This window comes from Poecilia formosa, unplaced genomic scaffold, assembly GCF_000485575.1.
Source record: "Poecilia formosa unplaced genomic scaffold, Poecilia_formosa-5.1.2 Scaffold15, whole genome shotgun sequence".
NCBI lineage: Eukaryota > Metazoa > Chordata > Actinopteri > Cyprinodontiformes > Poeciliidae > Poecilia > Poecilia formosa.
The window spans coordinates 3126080-3139216 of NW_006799954.1; the positions used below are offsets into that span (position 1 = coordinate 3126080).

The 13137-nt window shown below is 37.9% G+C and overlaps 1 protein-coding gene across 10 annotated transcripts in view; it reads left to right on the forward strand.

The window, feature by feature from the left end:
* Positions 1-13137, forward strand: part of pde10a (phosphodiesterase 10A) — an 88527-nt gene that overhangs the window by 62358 nt on the left and 13032 nt on the right. For 6 of the 10 annotated variants that reach the window (XM_016668504.1, XM_016668507.1, XM_007546242.2 and 3 more), the window contains 7 exons: positions 6721-6749; positions 8232-8355; positions 9695-9744; positions 9839-9979; positions 11210-11365; positions 12135-12185; positions 12702-12760. In XM_016668504.1, coding sequence (XP_016523990.1) covers positions 6721-6749; positions 8232-8355; positions 9695-9744; positions 9839-9979; positions 11210-11365; positions 12135-12185; positions 12702-12760 — 610 coding nt within the window. Of the gene's footprint in view, positions 1-6720; positions 6750-8231; positions 8356-8685; positions 8788-9694; positions 9745-9838; positions 9980-11209; positions 11366-12134; positions 12186-12701; positions 12761-13137 lie in introns of those variants that run through there. The other 4 variants (XM_016668505.1, XM_007546245.2, XM_016668509.1 and 1 more) reach the window with 2 other exon arrangements.

A 13137-nucleotide genomic window follows, 5' to 3' on the forward strand; every position in this document is an offset into this window, starting at 1 on the left:
TCCCTGCAGCCGGGCTTGTTCTCACTTATCATGTGACGGACAACATTGGATTACATAAATCAGTTTGTCCAAGCATGAACACACGAGTTGTGTGTGTTTGCGTGCGCTTGCGTGTGTTTGTGTTTTAGCATTTCTCACCTTATAAGGTCCAATTTTGCAACAAATACTACGTTGTGGGGATCCACTACCCATGCTATGGGCCCCATAAGAAGAAGAACTGTTTTTGGGTCAGGATCAGGCTATAGAAATTTAAAAAAAAAATAAAAAATGGAAGTCAATGCAAAGTCCTTGTGAAGATAGATTATTGCTCGTGTGTGTCTAGAAAGGTTATGTTAATGCCTGTAATTCAAGAAAAAGCCTGCACTTTTATGCAGCTTTCTTTATTACAGATTTAGCTTCACCTAACAGCAAAATTTTATCTGTTACTTTGTTTTTTTTTCCTGATTATTATACTTTTTTCATGAAAATGAATTTCCCTTTTTAAAACACAACTTAAGCATGCTATAAGAACGTTATAGACCGCATGAGAATGTGCTTATGCTTTGTTTACGTTGCCTTTTGACGTATTGTGGGATAATTAATTGCTCCCAAACTCTCTGCTGCATCCATCCAGAAACGCCTCGGTACTCGACTGCAGCCTCACACACAGACACAAGCTCAGAGGAAATTTCACGTCTGTTTCTGCTCAGCTTCAGTTCTGAAATTTCAGCTCATGAAGGTGGGGCTACTCAGTGAAATCTGGTTGAAGTTCAACAATCTCAGTTTGAAAAATTGATTTTTATTGTTTTTGGATTCTAATTGTGAACTACGGAAAGCTTACGCTTGAAATTGCAATAGTTTGTTGCAGCAGAGTCCCTAAAACATTTATAAAGTACCATTTATTTTTGTTTTTAAACTATTTCCTTGTTTATATAAAGCATAAATACTGGTTATTTTATTAGAGCTTCAGCTAAACATAATTAAATTGATTTTATGTTTTGATTTTTGTTATCATTTTCTAAAGCAACAAATGGTTAATTGGCTGTTAAGGATGGGTAATGGAAAACTCTGAGGATAAGTGAATCACTGGGCTTGGGCTTTTTTTTTTTTGTTTGTTTGTTTCAATACCAGAGGGGAAAAGCCTGGCTGAGCTTTTTAGCAGCTGATGCTGTTTCCTGAGTTGTATTTAGAAGCTGATCAGAAGCACACAAAGCTGGTTTTGTGTACCAGAAGCTCACATCTCAGGGCTGTGATAACAGACCTGGCTCACCTGCAGGGCTTTCCATCAGGAGGATGCAGCTTCAAGAGCTCAAATCACTTGCTCTCTGTGGAAATTTAGTGACCTAGTCAATTATTTTCTGCTTGTTTGCTCTAAACATCCTTTAATTATTCACCGGCTGTACAGCCGTAGCAAGATGTTTAACAGAAGCCATGTAATAATGTCAATTAAACCCTGTCCAATTAATTTTGTTTGTTTCTTTCAGGCTTTTAGCTCTGTACCATAATTGAAAGCAGTAATAATAGTATAATTGCCATATTGGTATTTAACATTACATAAAACAAAGGCACCAGCTTTGGCTACGGCAGCATAGCAACCACCAGGTCAACCACAAGGTGCTGACCGCTGAGTCACTCCTGGTTAACCGTCCTGTGGGACGCTGTGGATCTGTTTCGGCGGATCAATAAAGCTCCCATTAAGCTCTGTGCACATTAGACCCAGCTGACTGAGAGGCTCGTTTTCCTGTGAAACATTAAAGACATGCATGGAGCCGTTCATATCCTCTGCATGCGTCTATAGGTCATGTGTTGCAACGTCTCATTATTGATCATTAACTCTGAGCTGATGCATCAGATGTGTGCTTTTATCCTTCACCTGACATGTGACATCAGTGTGAGAAAATTGCCCCATAAACAGAAAAAGAAAATATTTTGTACAACATATTTTGTGGAGATTTTTTATTTTTCTAAAGGGGCAGCAGTGTTGTGTAGATTTGACTGTTTTGAGCTTTATGTTATGTGATAATGTTATTCCCTCGTCTAAAACATACCTGGAGTGTTGCTTTGATTATTTAATGCATTTTTGAGAAATCCTTGAATCTCCTCCAGACTAGGTGCATCACCAATTAGCAAACGTCTGGTGTAACTGCGAGTCTACTGAAGTCAACATGTGCTACTTCTCATGCCAATGAGAAGTAATATACGTCGTTAACGACCATTGGCGATGGTCGTTAACGACAAAACTCATTTTGGTAACGACCAAATGAGAAGAATTGTTGTGATGACGTGCTGAGGCGTCAGAAATAGCAAGAGTTTCTTAAAGAGACAGATTTCAATTTCAAAGTGTCATATAAAGTTATGTTTGCAATATGCTCTCCAACATTTTATAACAATTGAAGGTTGCATAGTTAGTTACTTAATTGTGCTATAATAGTATAAAATGGCAGTTTTAAAGGAATTATTGAATAAGTTCTATGAGTTGAACAGTTTTGATTGTTAAATGTCAGAGGCGACCTTCACTCTGAGTGCTGTGTAATAAATTTTAAACCAATGTGACACAACACATATAAATCTTTTAACAAAAGTAATACGAGTTCACGAGAAGTTTCAACAGTGCCATAAAGTTAGAAGAAGTGCACATCCCACAGGTCTGGAGAAGTGCTACACCGTCGTGTTTGGTGTTCACTGCCGACTCTGCTGCCAGGATATTTTCTAAGAAAGTGTCAGTGCTTTCTTTTTGTATTTACTGAAAGCATAACGGCTCCATGCAAATATGGGAAGGTATTAAGCGACTGTTGCATAGCTGAGTGCTTCAAATGATGACCTGCACATTCACCTGAGGCACACTCCCTGAGGACTAGCGGCCCTGTTGGGATTAATTCACCAACATATCTGATGAAACAGAGATGTTTTTCTTGCTGAATAAGTTGAGCAAATTGTCATTTTCTTCCACTTTTATGTAAGTGGGATAAGGTATGTAGACTTTTTGACCCACACCAAACAAAACCAACTGAACACACTGAAGCCTTACTGGTTTCTAGAAAAAACATTCGTTGGAAAAGCATGCTGGGCCTGTAGCCGCCGCAGGATGTGCATGGCTGTGCATGCAAACCTTAAGGAAACTTTTGGAAGTTGTCCAAGCAGGCACCTGCTTCTGCGTAACAGTTCAGATTTAAAGGCCATCAGGTTTTATAGCTCTGAGGTTTCAAGGGACAAGAGGGATTTGTATATTACCGTTGAGAAAATGTATACTGAGCAAGAACCACTTAGCTTTTAAAATGTTGCTCCTGAAACACGTTTTAATTCAGGATCTTCTAGAAATTCACAAGGGATCATCATCATAAATATCAAACTACTCTGGATCTGTTAATGATGCATTTCAATATTTATTTTCCAGCATGGAATGATGTTGGAACACACAAACTAACAGAAACAAGATTTGAGTACAAAAGTTTCAATTGATGATACATTTTCTCTAACACAGGGCAACATTATGCTTACAATCCTCTGATATTTTTGTTTTAGATCGGTTGTCTAAATTGTACCTTTAGTTGTAAAGAGTGAGGATGACATTCATGCAAGAAGAACAAATACTGTTTTCAGCTGCCGTTGATAACACTTATATATATCATTAAATAATTTCAATATTTGAATGTGTTTATTATATACACAGCATGCATCAGTTTATTAACACAGTTTAGTTTCTGCTGTAATTACTGATGTTTAACAGCTTCCAGTCTCTCTCCAGTCACTAGTTTGGTCAGATTTAGTCTTCAAAGGCGTCTGTGTGTGAAATATCTAGACTTCTAGAAGTCAGAAAAGGTTGTGTCTAAAAGAAACGCTCCCCTTTATAAAGGGATTTGAAGTCTTTTTCAAGTGCAGCTTTCAGTCCTCTGATTGACGTCACGCCTGGCCAGGGGTTCACTCTAAAATAAGTCTCATGGCTAAGTTAGGAAACTCATAGCATACTGGAGGAATGTTTAAAACAACAAACAATGTGGCTGGCTGTAAAAGCCCTCTTCACATCTTCATGGGGATTTGTTTCACCAACTCTGGTCAGAACTTTAGCTTGTATTTCTAAAACGTGTAAACCTTTGTGCATGGTATTTTTCAAATGCAATACGATCAAAGGGGTCTCAATAGTTGCTGTTCTGGTGTGCTGTTGACCCTGGTTTGATGAAGAGCCTCTGGAGCCGTATGTTTGATTTTCATCCCAAGACTCCATGTCAGAAACTTTTAGGACTGACTGAAACTTTTGTTATTGTCACTGAAAGTATTTTCATCCAGTTTCAACAGCTGAAAGTCACAAGAATAAATTTCACTCGAAGTCAGAAAGTTTTAACTGTTCATATTTTTTCTCACTTCAGATTTATTTCTTCATAAGTTATTCAGAAAGTGTTTTAGAGCTGAAAATGAAGTGAAATTGCATACTCGGTTCAGTTTGGGTGATTTGACCATATTTTAGCTTTGATGGAAAATATAAACAATATGACATAGTTTTAACATCTACATGGAGTGTGATTTCAATGTGACCTAAAAACATCTGGGTTTCCCCTGACGATCACAGTATTTGTCACCTTTTACACTAATGCTCATAGTGGAAAAGCTGTGAAGGAAAGACTGTAATGGCCGCTGCAGATTGTTGCCTGTGAGGTGACACCCTGTCAGCCAAAGTTCATCTCTACTTCAGACCGAAAGCTGTGTGGGTGAACATGAAATAGCAGTCATCAAGAAATGGCTTTAAAGTAAAGCCCCTAGTTTCTGAAGCATGAGAAAAACTAGTTTCTGTAAGGTTTCTTCGCACATGATTAGCTTGAATTGTGAAAAACAACAAAAAAGGAGCTGAATTATCAATTAGTCATATCTAAACTGAGAGATAATGAGCTGGCTAACACCTTTTAAATACATATTCTAGGAGACTAAGATTTGAGTTTATTGAATATCTCCTGAGTATATGAGCCAAGGCATATTGTATATATTTCAGGTGAATTATTTAACAGAACATGTTTGCTTATTATTTTTTCTTCTTAAAATGTTTTTGAATCTGTGGGATTTACAGATTTACGTAGATTGTAAATGATTCAGTTAATATAATAATTTTTTTATTAGTTTCTTTCAATTTCATACATTAACCATATAATGTTCCCTTTTTTCCCTTCAATGCAAAAAAAATAACTCATAGGACTTTTAAAGACTTTAGAAATAAATTATTGCTTTTTTATTTTAATTTTTTTCAAAATGTGCATTATGGATGGCAATTATAATTTCAGTTCACGACTTTACCAAACTTTTAACCCCAATATGTCAGTTTTAACAATAAAAGTATTTATTTTAAGAAAAACAAGAATAAATAACTTCTTATTTTTGTTCATTTTGTTTATTTTTTTTCCTGTACCATATATGAAAATTTTTTTAAAAATTAGAAATTGACACCAAAACTAATTGTGGTTTAATTGTTTAAAGAAAGAGTTAAAAGTGCCTGATCAGCTGATTACAAAATCACCTTCAATACAGTGAATTAAACTGATGAAGTCAGAGTTTTATCTCCGTCGACAGACACAAGATGACAATCTTGATTTGTGCAATACGCAGTTTGTGTATTGCAGTTCGTGAAATTTGTGACAAAATCTGGTTGGGTATATTTTTTTGTCGTACTGCAACTCCACACTTTTTGGTTTTGTTCAAAATGTTTCAGTTCAACTACTGTTGGGAGGACCACATATGGGCTTTTGCTTATTTACAGCCTGTGCTGTCAGCTCACTGCAATCTATCATTGTGCTAATTTGCAGAAAAGCACACACCCAGATTTCAAATAGTCAAGACACATGAATGTTCAGCTTCAGAGATTTTTAATTCAAAAAACAGCTTGAACTGTTAGAATTTTGATTAGGATAAACATTTATTAGGATTATTAGATGACACTATAAGAAACTGGCAGCTATAATAAACAACTGTAGATGAGAAAAGACCTGAATGACATAGGTTAATAATTCTGTTGAAGGATGCTTGTTTTGAACATTGAGCTGTAATGGGTTTTACATGAAGTGCAACAGTAGGAGCAAACCCTGCCTGGAAAATAAGAGAAAACTATTTTATAGAGTAGTCGAGCTAACAGCTGCTCAGAGGAACTTCTAATCAAGAGCAAATCTCTAACATCTAAAACAAAATGTCCTGGTAGTTTAAGGTGATTATTGTGTTTAGCAACAACAGGTGGCTAATATTAGCGATTTAAATGACTACATCTCGCAAAATGGTGTGAGCTGTTTTGAAGTTTTGGTTCAAACATCTTTGAAATTTGAGTTTGTCTTAGTTTAAATGGCATAAATTCACCTTTGCACCACCCTGCATGTTTATGGGCACTGCTGGCAAAAATGTGCAAAAAGGCCGAAACGTTTGTAGCCATTTACCACGTGTCAACACATTTGCCCTCCAGAAATGGAATTGTCTGTTGTCTCTCCCAATTCGAAGAGGTTAAGAAACCTGGGCCTCACAGAATGTTCAAAAGTTTTTTAGCTAAATTGTCAATATTTGTAGTTTGTTTTTTGAAACATTGCCAATTGTTTGAAAATTTGCAGAAAATGTATCTGAGACAGCAAATTATAGTCAAATAACTGTTGGTACATTTTATTTTGGTTGGTTTCTACATAGATTATACCAGTTAAACAGATAAAAGATAAATAAATCACATGATTAAGTAACATATTTAAACACTCAGCTTGTTAACATTTTTTTTTGTCTTTATAGATGACACATCAACTAAAGAAGTCAGCAGGGTAAGTTTTTGTATTATACCTAAACCTAACTTACTTATTAAATTAAATTATTACATCCAGGACTTGTGTGGGTTTATATTCAGAAAAAGGGGCAGCTAACCTCTCTGTAGACCCCACACATCCTGGACACAAACTGTTAAACTTTTATCTTCAGGTTGGCGCTACAGAGTGCTATTTGCAAAAACCAGACCCCACAGAGACAGTTTGTTCCCCCAGGCTGCCTCTCTGATGAACACAATGAACACCTTATAGCCTGAGCAGTCAGCTACTCTGCTGTGAAACAAAATGAACATATTCCACTTTTTCTTTTCTTTATATATATATATAAAACAAATAGCTGTACATACTGTTCTTTTTATCCTTTATTTTATTCCTCTAAATATTATCTATTTATATTTGGTGTCTGTATGCAGTGAGCACTTCAAACCAACATCAAATTCCTTGTTTGTGCACACAATCATGGTCAGTAAAGCTGATTCTAATTTTTATTAATTAGCGTCTCTCTGGCCTGTCAGGTCTTTGCTAACCTATCGCAACGCTGTTTGCTAATGTTTTCTAACAAACGGCTGAGACCTTTAAAGAACAGACAGATTTTTATGTGATTTGCTATGTTTTATTTAGAGGTAGAAGAGTAAAAGAGTCTAAAGACTAATGCAGACCACACTTTTCAGATTTTATATTGTTTAACATGCCATAGTTAATTTAATTGAAACATTTTCAAACAAACGGATCGTTGTCGGTCCAGTGCTTTCTTCTATTATGTACAGGATGGCACTGATTTACTGTATGATGCTAACTATTAACAAGCATTTCTAACGCCGAAGACTCCAATGTGCATTTTATTATAACTAATTAGCCATAAAGAAATTGGGGGAAAAAAAAAAAAAAAAAACTCTCCCCCGTGTCCCACCTAAACTCGCACCTTTTCCCAGTCACATCCGGGGATCTGAGCCGTCCACCTCTGTAGAATAAACTTATGACACAGGAAAATAAATGAGGTCCCCTCAACCCCTCAGTGCGTCATCCATACGTCTGCGCAAACAGGATGTGGGAGGGCAGAAAGCGTCCCGTTGGGGATGCTTTCTAGTGCACCACTCTCCCTGCTGTCCTGTCCTCACCCTCTCTGCAGGCGCAGAAATAGACATCTCTTTGGCCTCGTAAAAAGGGCCGGAGGTTTGTCTTTTTGCACGGTGACGGTTTTAAAGCTGAGGCTCTGCAGCAAGGCTTGTCAGGACTCCAGTCAGAACTGTGGGTGTTATGACCTTCTCTGGAGCCACTGGGGATCTCTAAGCTAAAACGCAGCAGTGAGAGGGAATGTCATCGAGTCGTGGAGGAGAATATTTTGGTCATTGGCAAAAAGATAAATGTTCTTTCTCTCAGTTTAAAAACAAAGTATCTTCCTTTTCTATGAAGTGCATAAATCAATATGTGCCACAAAATGCAAGTTGTTTCCATTTTTTTAATGTTTTGTGTTGTGTCCAGCAGTACCAGGACACAAACATGCAGGGTGTGGTGTATGAACTGAACAGCTTCATGGAGCAGCGGCTGGACACTGGAGGAGACAACAAACTCCTGCTCTATGAGTTGTCCAACATAATCAAAACAGGTAAAAGCATATAAATACATACTAAACTTTATTACACAAATGCTGCAACAAAATGTCACAGAGAACAGCTAGATTTTTTTTTTCTGATGGAAAAAAATTGCGTGTTTATGACAAATTCCTGGATAAACATTTCTCAATGAACTTGGGGTCAAACACTCAGAATACTAGAGGGGGATTTTTATGATTAAAAATAACTCTGAAGAAGCCATTAAAGTCCATATTTCATATTATTTTTAACGTCTTTTCCTTTTTAGTTGTGTTCAGACTTGTAAAACATGATACTTACATTTATTTCCTCCTCCAGAGTCAATAAATATTTAGCTTTAAGGAAAGAAACCAGCATTATGTATGGAACATGAAGTCTGGGCATCAGTGCATAAACATGATGGCCACCCAAGATGACAGTAGTGATCGCCAAGTTCCAGCTGGAAAGTAAGCTAATAAGGCGAAGATTTATACGTCGACTTGTCCAGTGAGACGGAGGAGAGAGAAATGATATCTGGGAGCAGTAGCAATGAGACCTAGCTATCCAGTACTCTCAACAGAGATTTAAACACCTTCTATGACCACTTCTGAAAAAAGCTCAGATAAAAAACAAAAATTCAGGAAGCATTAGGGTAGTTTCTGCTGCAGAGATGATCTGCATTCTTACTCAAAGGCAAAACTGCAGGTCATGTCTGCATTGTCTAAAATATGATGAAATATGCTTTTTAAGATTAAAGTCACACTCAGTGAAGACTTCAGATAACATCTATTACGTGAGGTAAACAAGAGTCACACGTCTGTCTAAAGAAAACATTGACAGTTCTGTTTGCTGTGCCAGATCATAACTGTGGTATTAACTAGATGACTAAAAACCTAAAGTATATGTGGTGTGGAAAACGACAAAAATAGCTTGGTCAGTGGCTGAGATATGTGCAGGGTAAACCACTTTATCCCTAACAGAGAGAAACACACATACAATAGTGATTAAATATTTCCAAGTGAACTAAATATGCCAGTTCACCCAAAGCAAATCACTCTCTAACTTCCTGATGATCTGAGTATTATGTGCTGCAGCCGCCTCTCTGATGTCACATTGTATGATAACATGACCTATATCTGAGTGTGAAATGGGACTGGAGAGGAGGACTGGGAGTGAGATGAACTGGAAGGCAGTGAAAGCCTCGGTCAGAGTACACTTGTTGCTATGTTGGCCATTGTTAGACGATTCGATTGCAGCTGCCTCCTTGTTATGCTTTTTGTCTACGCCTGGTCCTTAATCGTTGGAGAAAATGTCTGAGAATGCAAACTGCTGAAGTAAGCTGCATCTAAGCACATGTATGTCTTCTCTCTGCAGCAACAAAAGCTGATAGTTTTGCACTTTATTTCTTGGGAGAATGCAACAATGTGAGTTGATCGAATTTACTCATTAAAGTTACCTTTTCTTTCTCTGTATGTTTCTCATTATCTATTGTTACTTTTCCTTTTTTTTTCTTAACAGAGTTTATGTTTATACACTCCAAGGGGGGCCAAGGATGGCCGTCCAAGCCTCGTCCCGTCTGGCCCCATCTCATACGGGACAACCATTGCCGCTTACGTTGCCAAGACTCGCAAAACACTGCTAGTGGAGGACATCATGGGGGTACGACAGCTCTCTTTAAACCAGAATGAGGTCACACTAATCAGAATTTGACAATATTGATAGTTTAGTCGCCAAACTGTTTGCCGTAGAGCAGCAAGGTGAGCACCAAGGGTTTCAAACTTCTTCAAGAGATTTAATCAGAGGAGAAACCAAGAAGCTGCAGACATTAATAGATCAATAAGAGGAATCTTTGAATGTGATAACCATAACAACCACTCTACAAGTCTGAGTGGCAAGAAGATGTTTGTTGTTGAAAGAAAGCCACCAAAGTCCCGTTTACAGTTTGCGACAAACCGTGTAGTTGTGCGCATCAGATGACATCAAAATTTGAACCGTTTGATAAAACCAACAATACACATCACCCTGAAAATACAGTCTCCACTATGAAACACAGTAGTGGCAGCATCATGGTGGGGGTTGCTTTCCTTTAGCAGGTGCAGAGAAACTGGACAGAGTAGAGAGGAAGTTGGATGTGACTAAAAAACAGGGAAATCCTGCAAGAAAACCCGTTTGAGGCTACTAAACATGGTTTAGATCAAATTCAGTCCCAAATCCATCTGAGAATCAATGACAAGATTTAAAATTAAAAATAGTGCTTTGTAAACGATCTTCATGCAGCCTGACAGCTTTGGCTAGTTTTTGCAAAGATGAAGGGGCAAATTTTTTCCATTTCCAAGCTGCTGAGGGGCTGAATACAAATGCATTTTCTTCTTTGAAAACTAACTATGAATTTTCTTTCTTCTTCTTCACAATTATCCACTTCTTTGTGATGGTCCATCACATCAGATCCTAATAATAAATAATCAAGTTTGTGATTGCAAAGTGACAAAATTTGTAAAAACGTTTCAGAGGTTATGAATATTTTTGCACCATAGGCAGAAAACATGATGTCTATATTTCCTTTCATTGCGACTTCCTGGCTAATTTGCCTGTTGTGATTAGAGAACAGAATTTGACAAACCAGGGACTTTTTCAGCTTGAAGTCAGTCTGAACAGGAAAATTTCTAAAACAGATTCCGGAAGAAAATATCAACAGAGATCTTCTGTGATGGAAAATCCACCAGTCTAAACAAATCTCAGCAAACAAGTCAATCAAACAACCCAAACAGTTGAATGCACAATGCAAGTCACATTTTTGTGCATGGCTGTAGGCTTTCCTATGATGCACTGTTATAACACACATGCAGTCTAGTTGGGTAGAAGTTTGGACGGGTCTCTCTGCGTTTGCAGGACGAGCGATTTCCAGACGGCACAGGGCAGGACTCAGGGATCCATGTTCACTCTGTCCTGTGTCTCCCCGTCCTCACTGCCATTGGGGACCTCATCGCCATCCTGGAGCTGCATCGGCACTGGGGCAGGGAGCCTTTCAACCTAAGACACCAAGAGGTCAGCCCAAATCAGAACAAGCACACCTGCAACTTTTTAAATAAGGCTGAAGCAGGATGACTTGAAATGTGCCCAAGATCCTAGTAGAAAAGGGCTGAAGCCAAGAGCAACATAAAAACGCTGCGCTATTTTAAATACTGACAGCTTTCACTAGACGTCTATTGCAAATATTTATAACTTTGAGATGATTAGACTGCTTTATTGTGTTTCACAGCTGTAACTTTTAATATCCAAGCTGTTGCTGAAAGTTTTAAGATTTTTAGAAAGTTAAAATGTTTTTAATGTAATAAAAGGTAATAAAAAAGAATCATATATGTTGAAATGGACTCAAATCTTATACCCATGCAGGCTAGATTAACATGTTTGAGTTCGATTTGACTTCTTGCCACTTCATCCTGTTGGTTTTATAGCTCTCACAATGAAGCAGAGACTCATTTACACCACATCCTGATGGGAGTACATTTTTCCACTACCTTTGCAGCTGCACAGGTTGCATGCAGTTTGTTTGTTTTTCCAAATAAATCTGCGAAACATTAAAGCTCTGTAAGCAGAAACCAGAACAGCAAGGATGTGACGCTTTTTTGTAGGATTTTAGCTGAGTATGCAGAGCTGCACTGAATTTGTGAGAGAACTAGCTTGACTGTGACTCTTTTAAAAAACTGTCAAAATGTGTATAGGTGGCTTGAATGTATTGATTTTCTGTCTCCAGAACTTTAAAACTAAGTTTACCTTCTTTTTTTTCTTTTTTTTTTTTCTTTTTATTTTGCAGGTTGCAACAGCAAATTTAGCTTGGGCATCTGTTGCCATTCATCAAGTACAGGTAGGCATGCCTGCATACAGACCTGATCTGAATTTGAGCTTGCCCCCTCTAACAGATGTGCTGCAGTTCTCCTCCTGAGCCTCTGGCAACAAGGTGTACCCTACCGTTTATTATGCTTCTGGATGACATTGTTTGTTCTGGTTCTGCACTGGGGAAATCCACTGTGTACAGGAACCGGGTTGTCAGTGTGCCCAGTCCAATCAACAAGACCATGCGTTCAACAAACATCTCCCCTGAGACGTCATTATGTTTTATGAAAAAGATAACATAGTACCCCAGAGGAGCAGCGTCCCACTGCAGCTCTGGCCACAGTGGACCTCTGAGCCTCGGTTAGCGCCGAAGCGCTGCTTGCTGCCGACACGCTCCGTTGTTACAGACACGAGAAGACAGCCCGCGAGCCTGTTTGTAGACAGTGAACCACTTCGCTTACAGAACGTGCTGGATGTGTTGAGAAAAGAAAAGAAAAAGTTCTTCATACATCTGTGTGTCTGATCCTGACCTATTTTTCTTTATTAGATGTGCAGAGGCCTTGCCAAACAGACTGAGCTTAATGACTTCCTACTAGATGTGTCAAAGTAAGAGCTGCACTGAGATCTGCTTCTGTAACTCTCAATGAAAGCTGGTGAAAACCTGTGAAGTTTGTTTTTACACCATGATCCTAAAATTTGGAAATGCTTTCATGTGTGGCAGCGATTTAACTGCATTCACGACAACACAAGTCCTAAATAAACATTGTGTTCTCGCAGTAGGAGTAATAATTATATTTTAACAAGCTCATAGTGCACTGCAAACATATTAATACTCCTGAAGCTTTTCCACATTTTGTTACATTACAACCACAAACTTGTATATATAACTTGTGTATATTTGGTGGATTTTTATGTGACAGGCCAACACAAAGTCAATCATGGCGGTAAAAAATAATTTTGTCTTTGCAAATTTAAATAAAAAA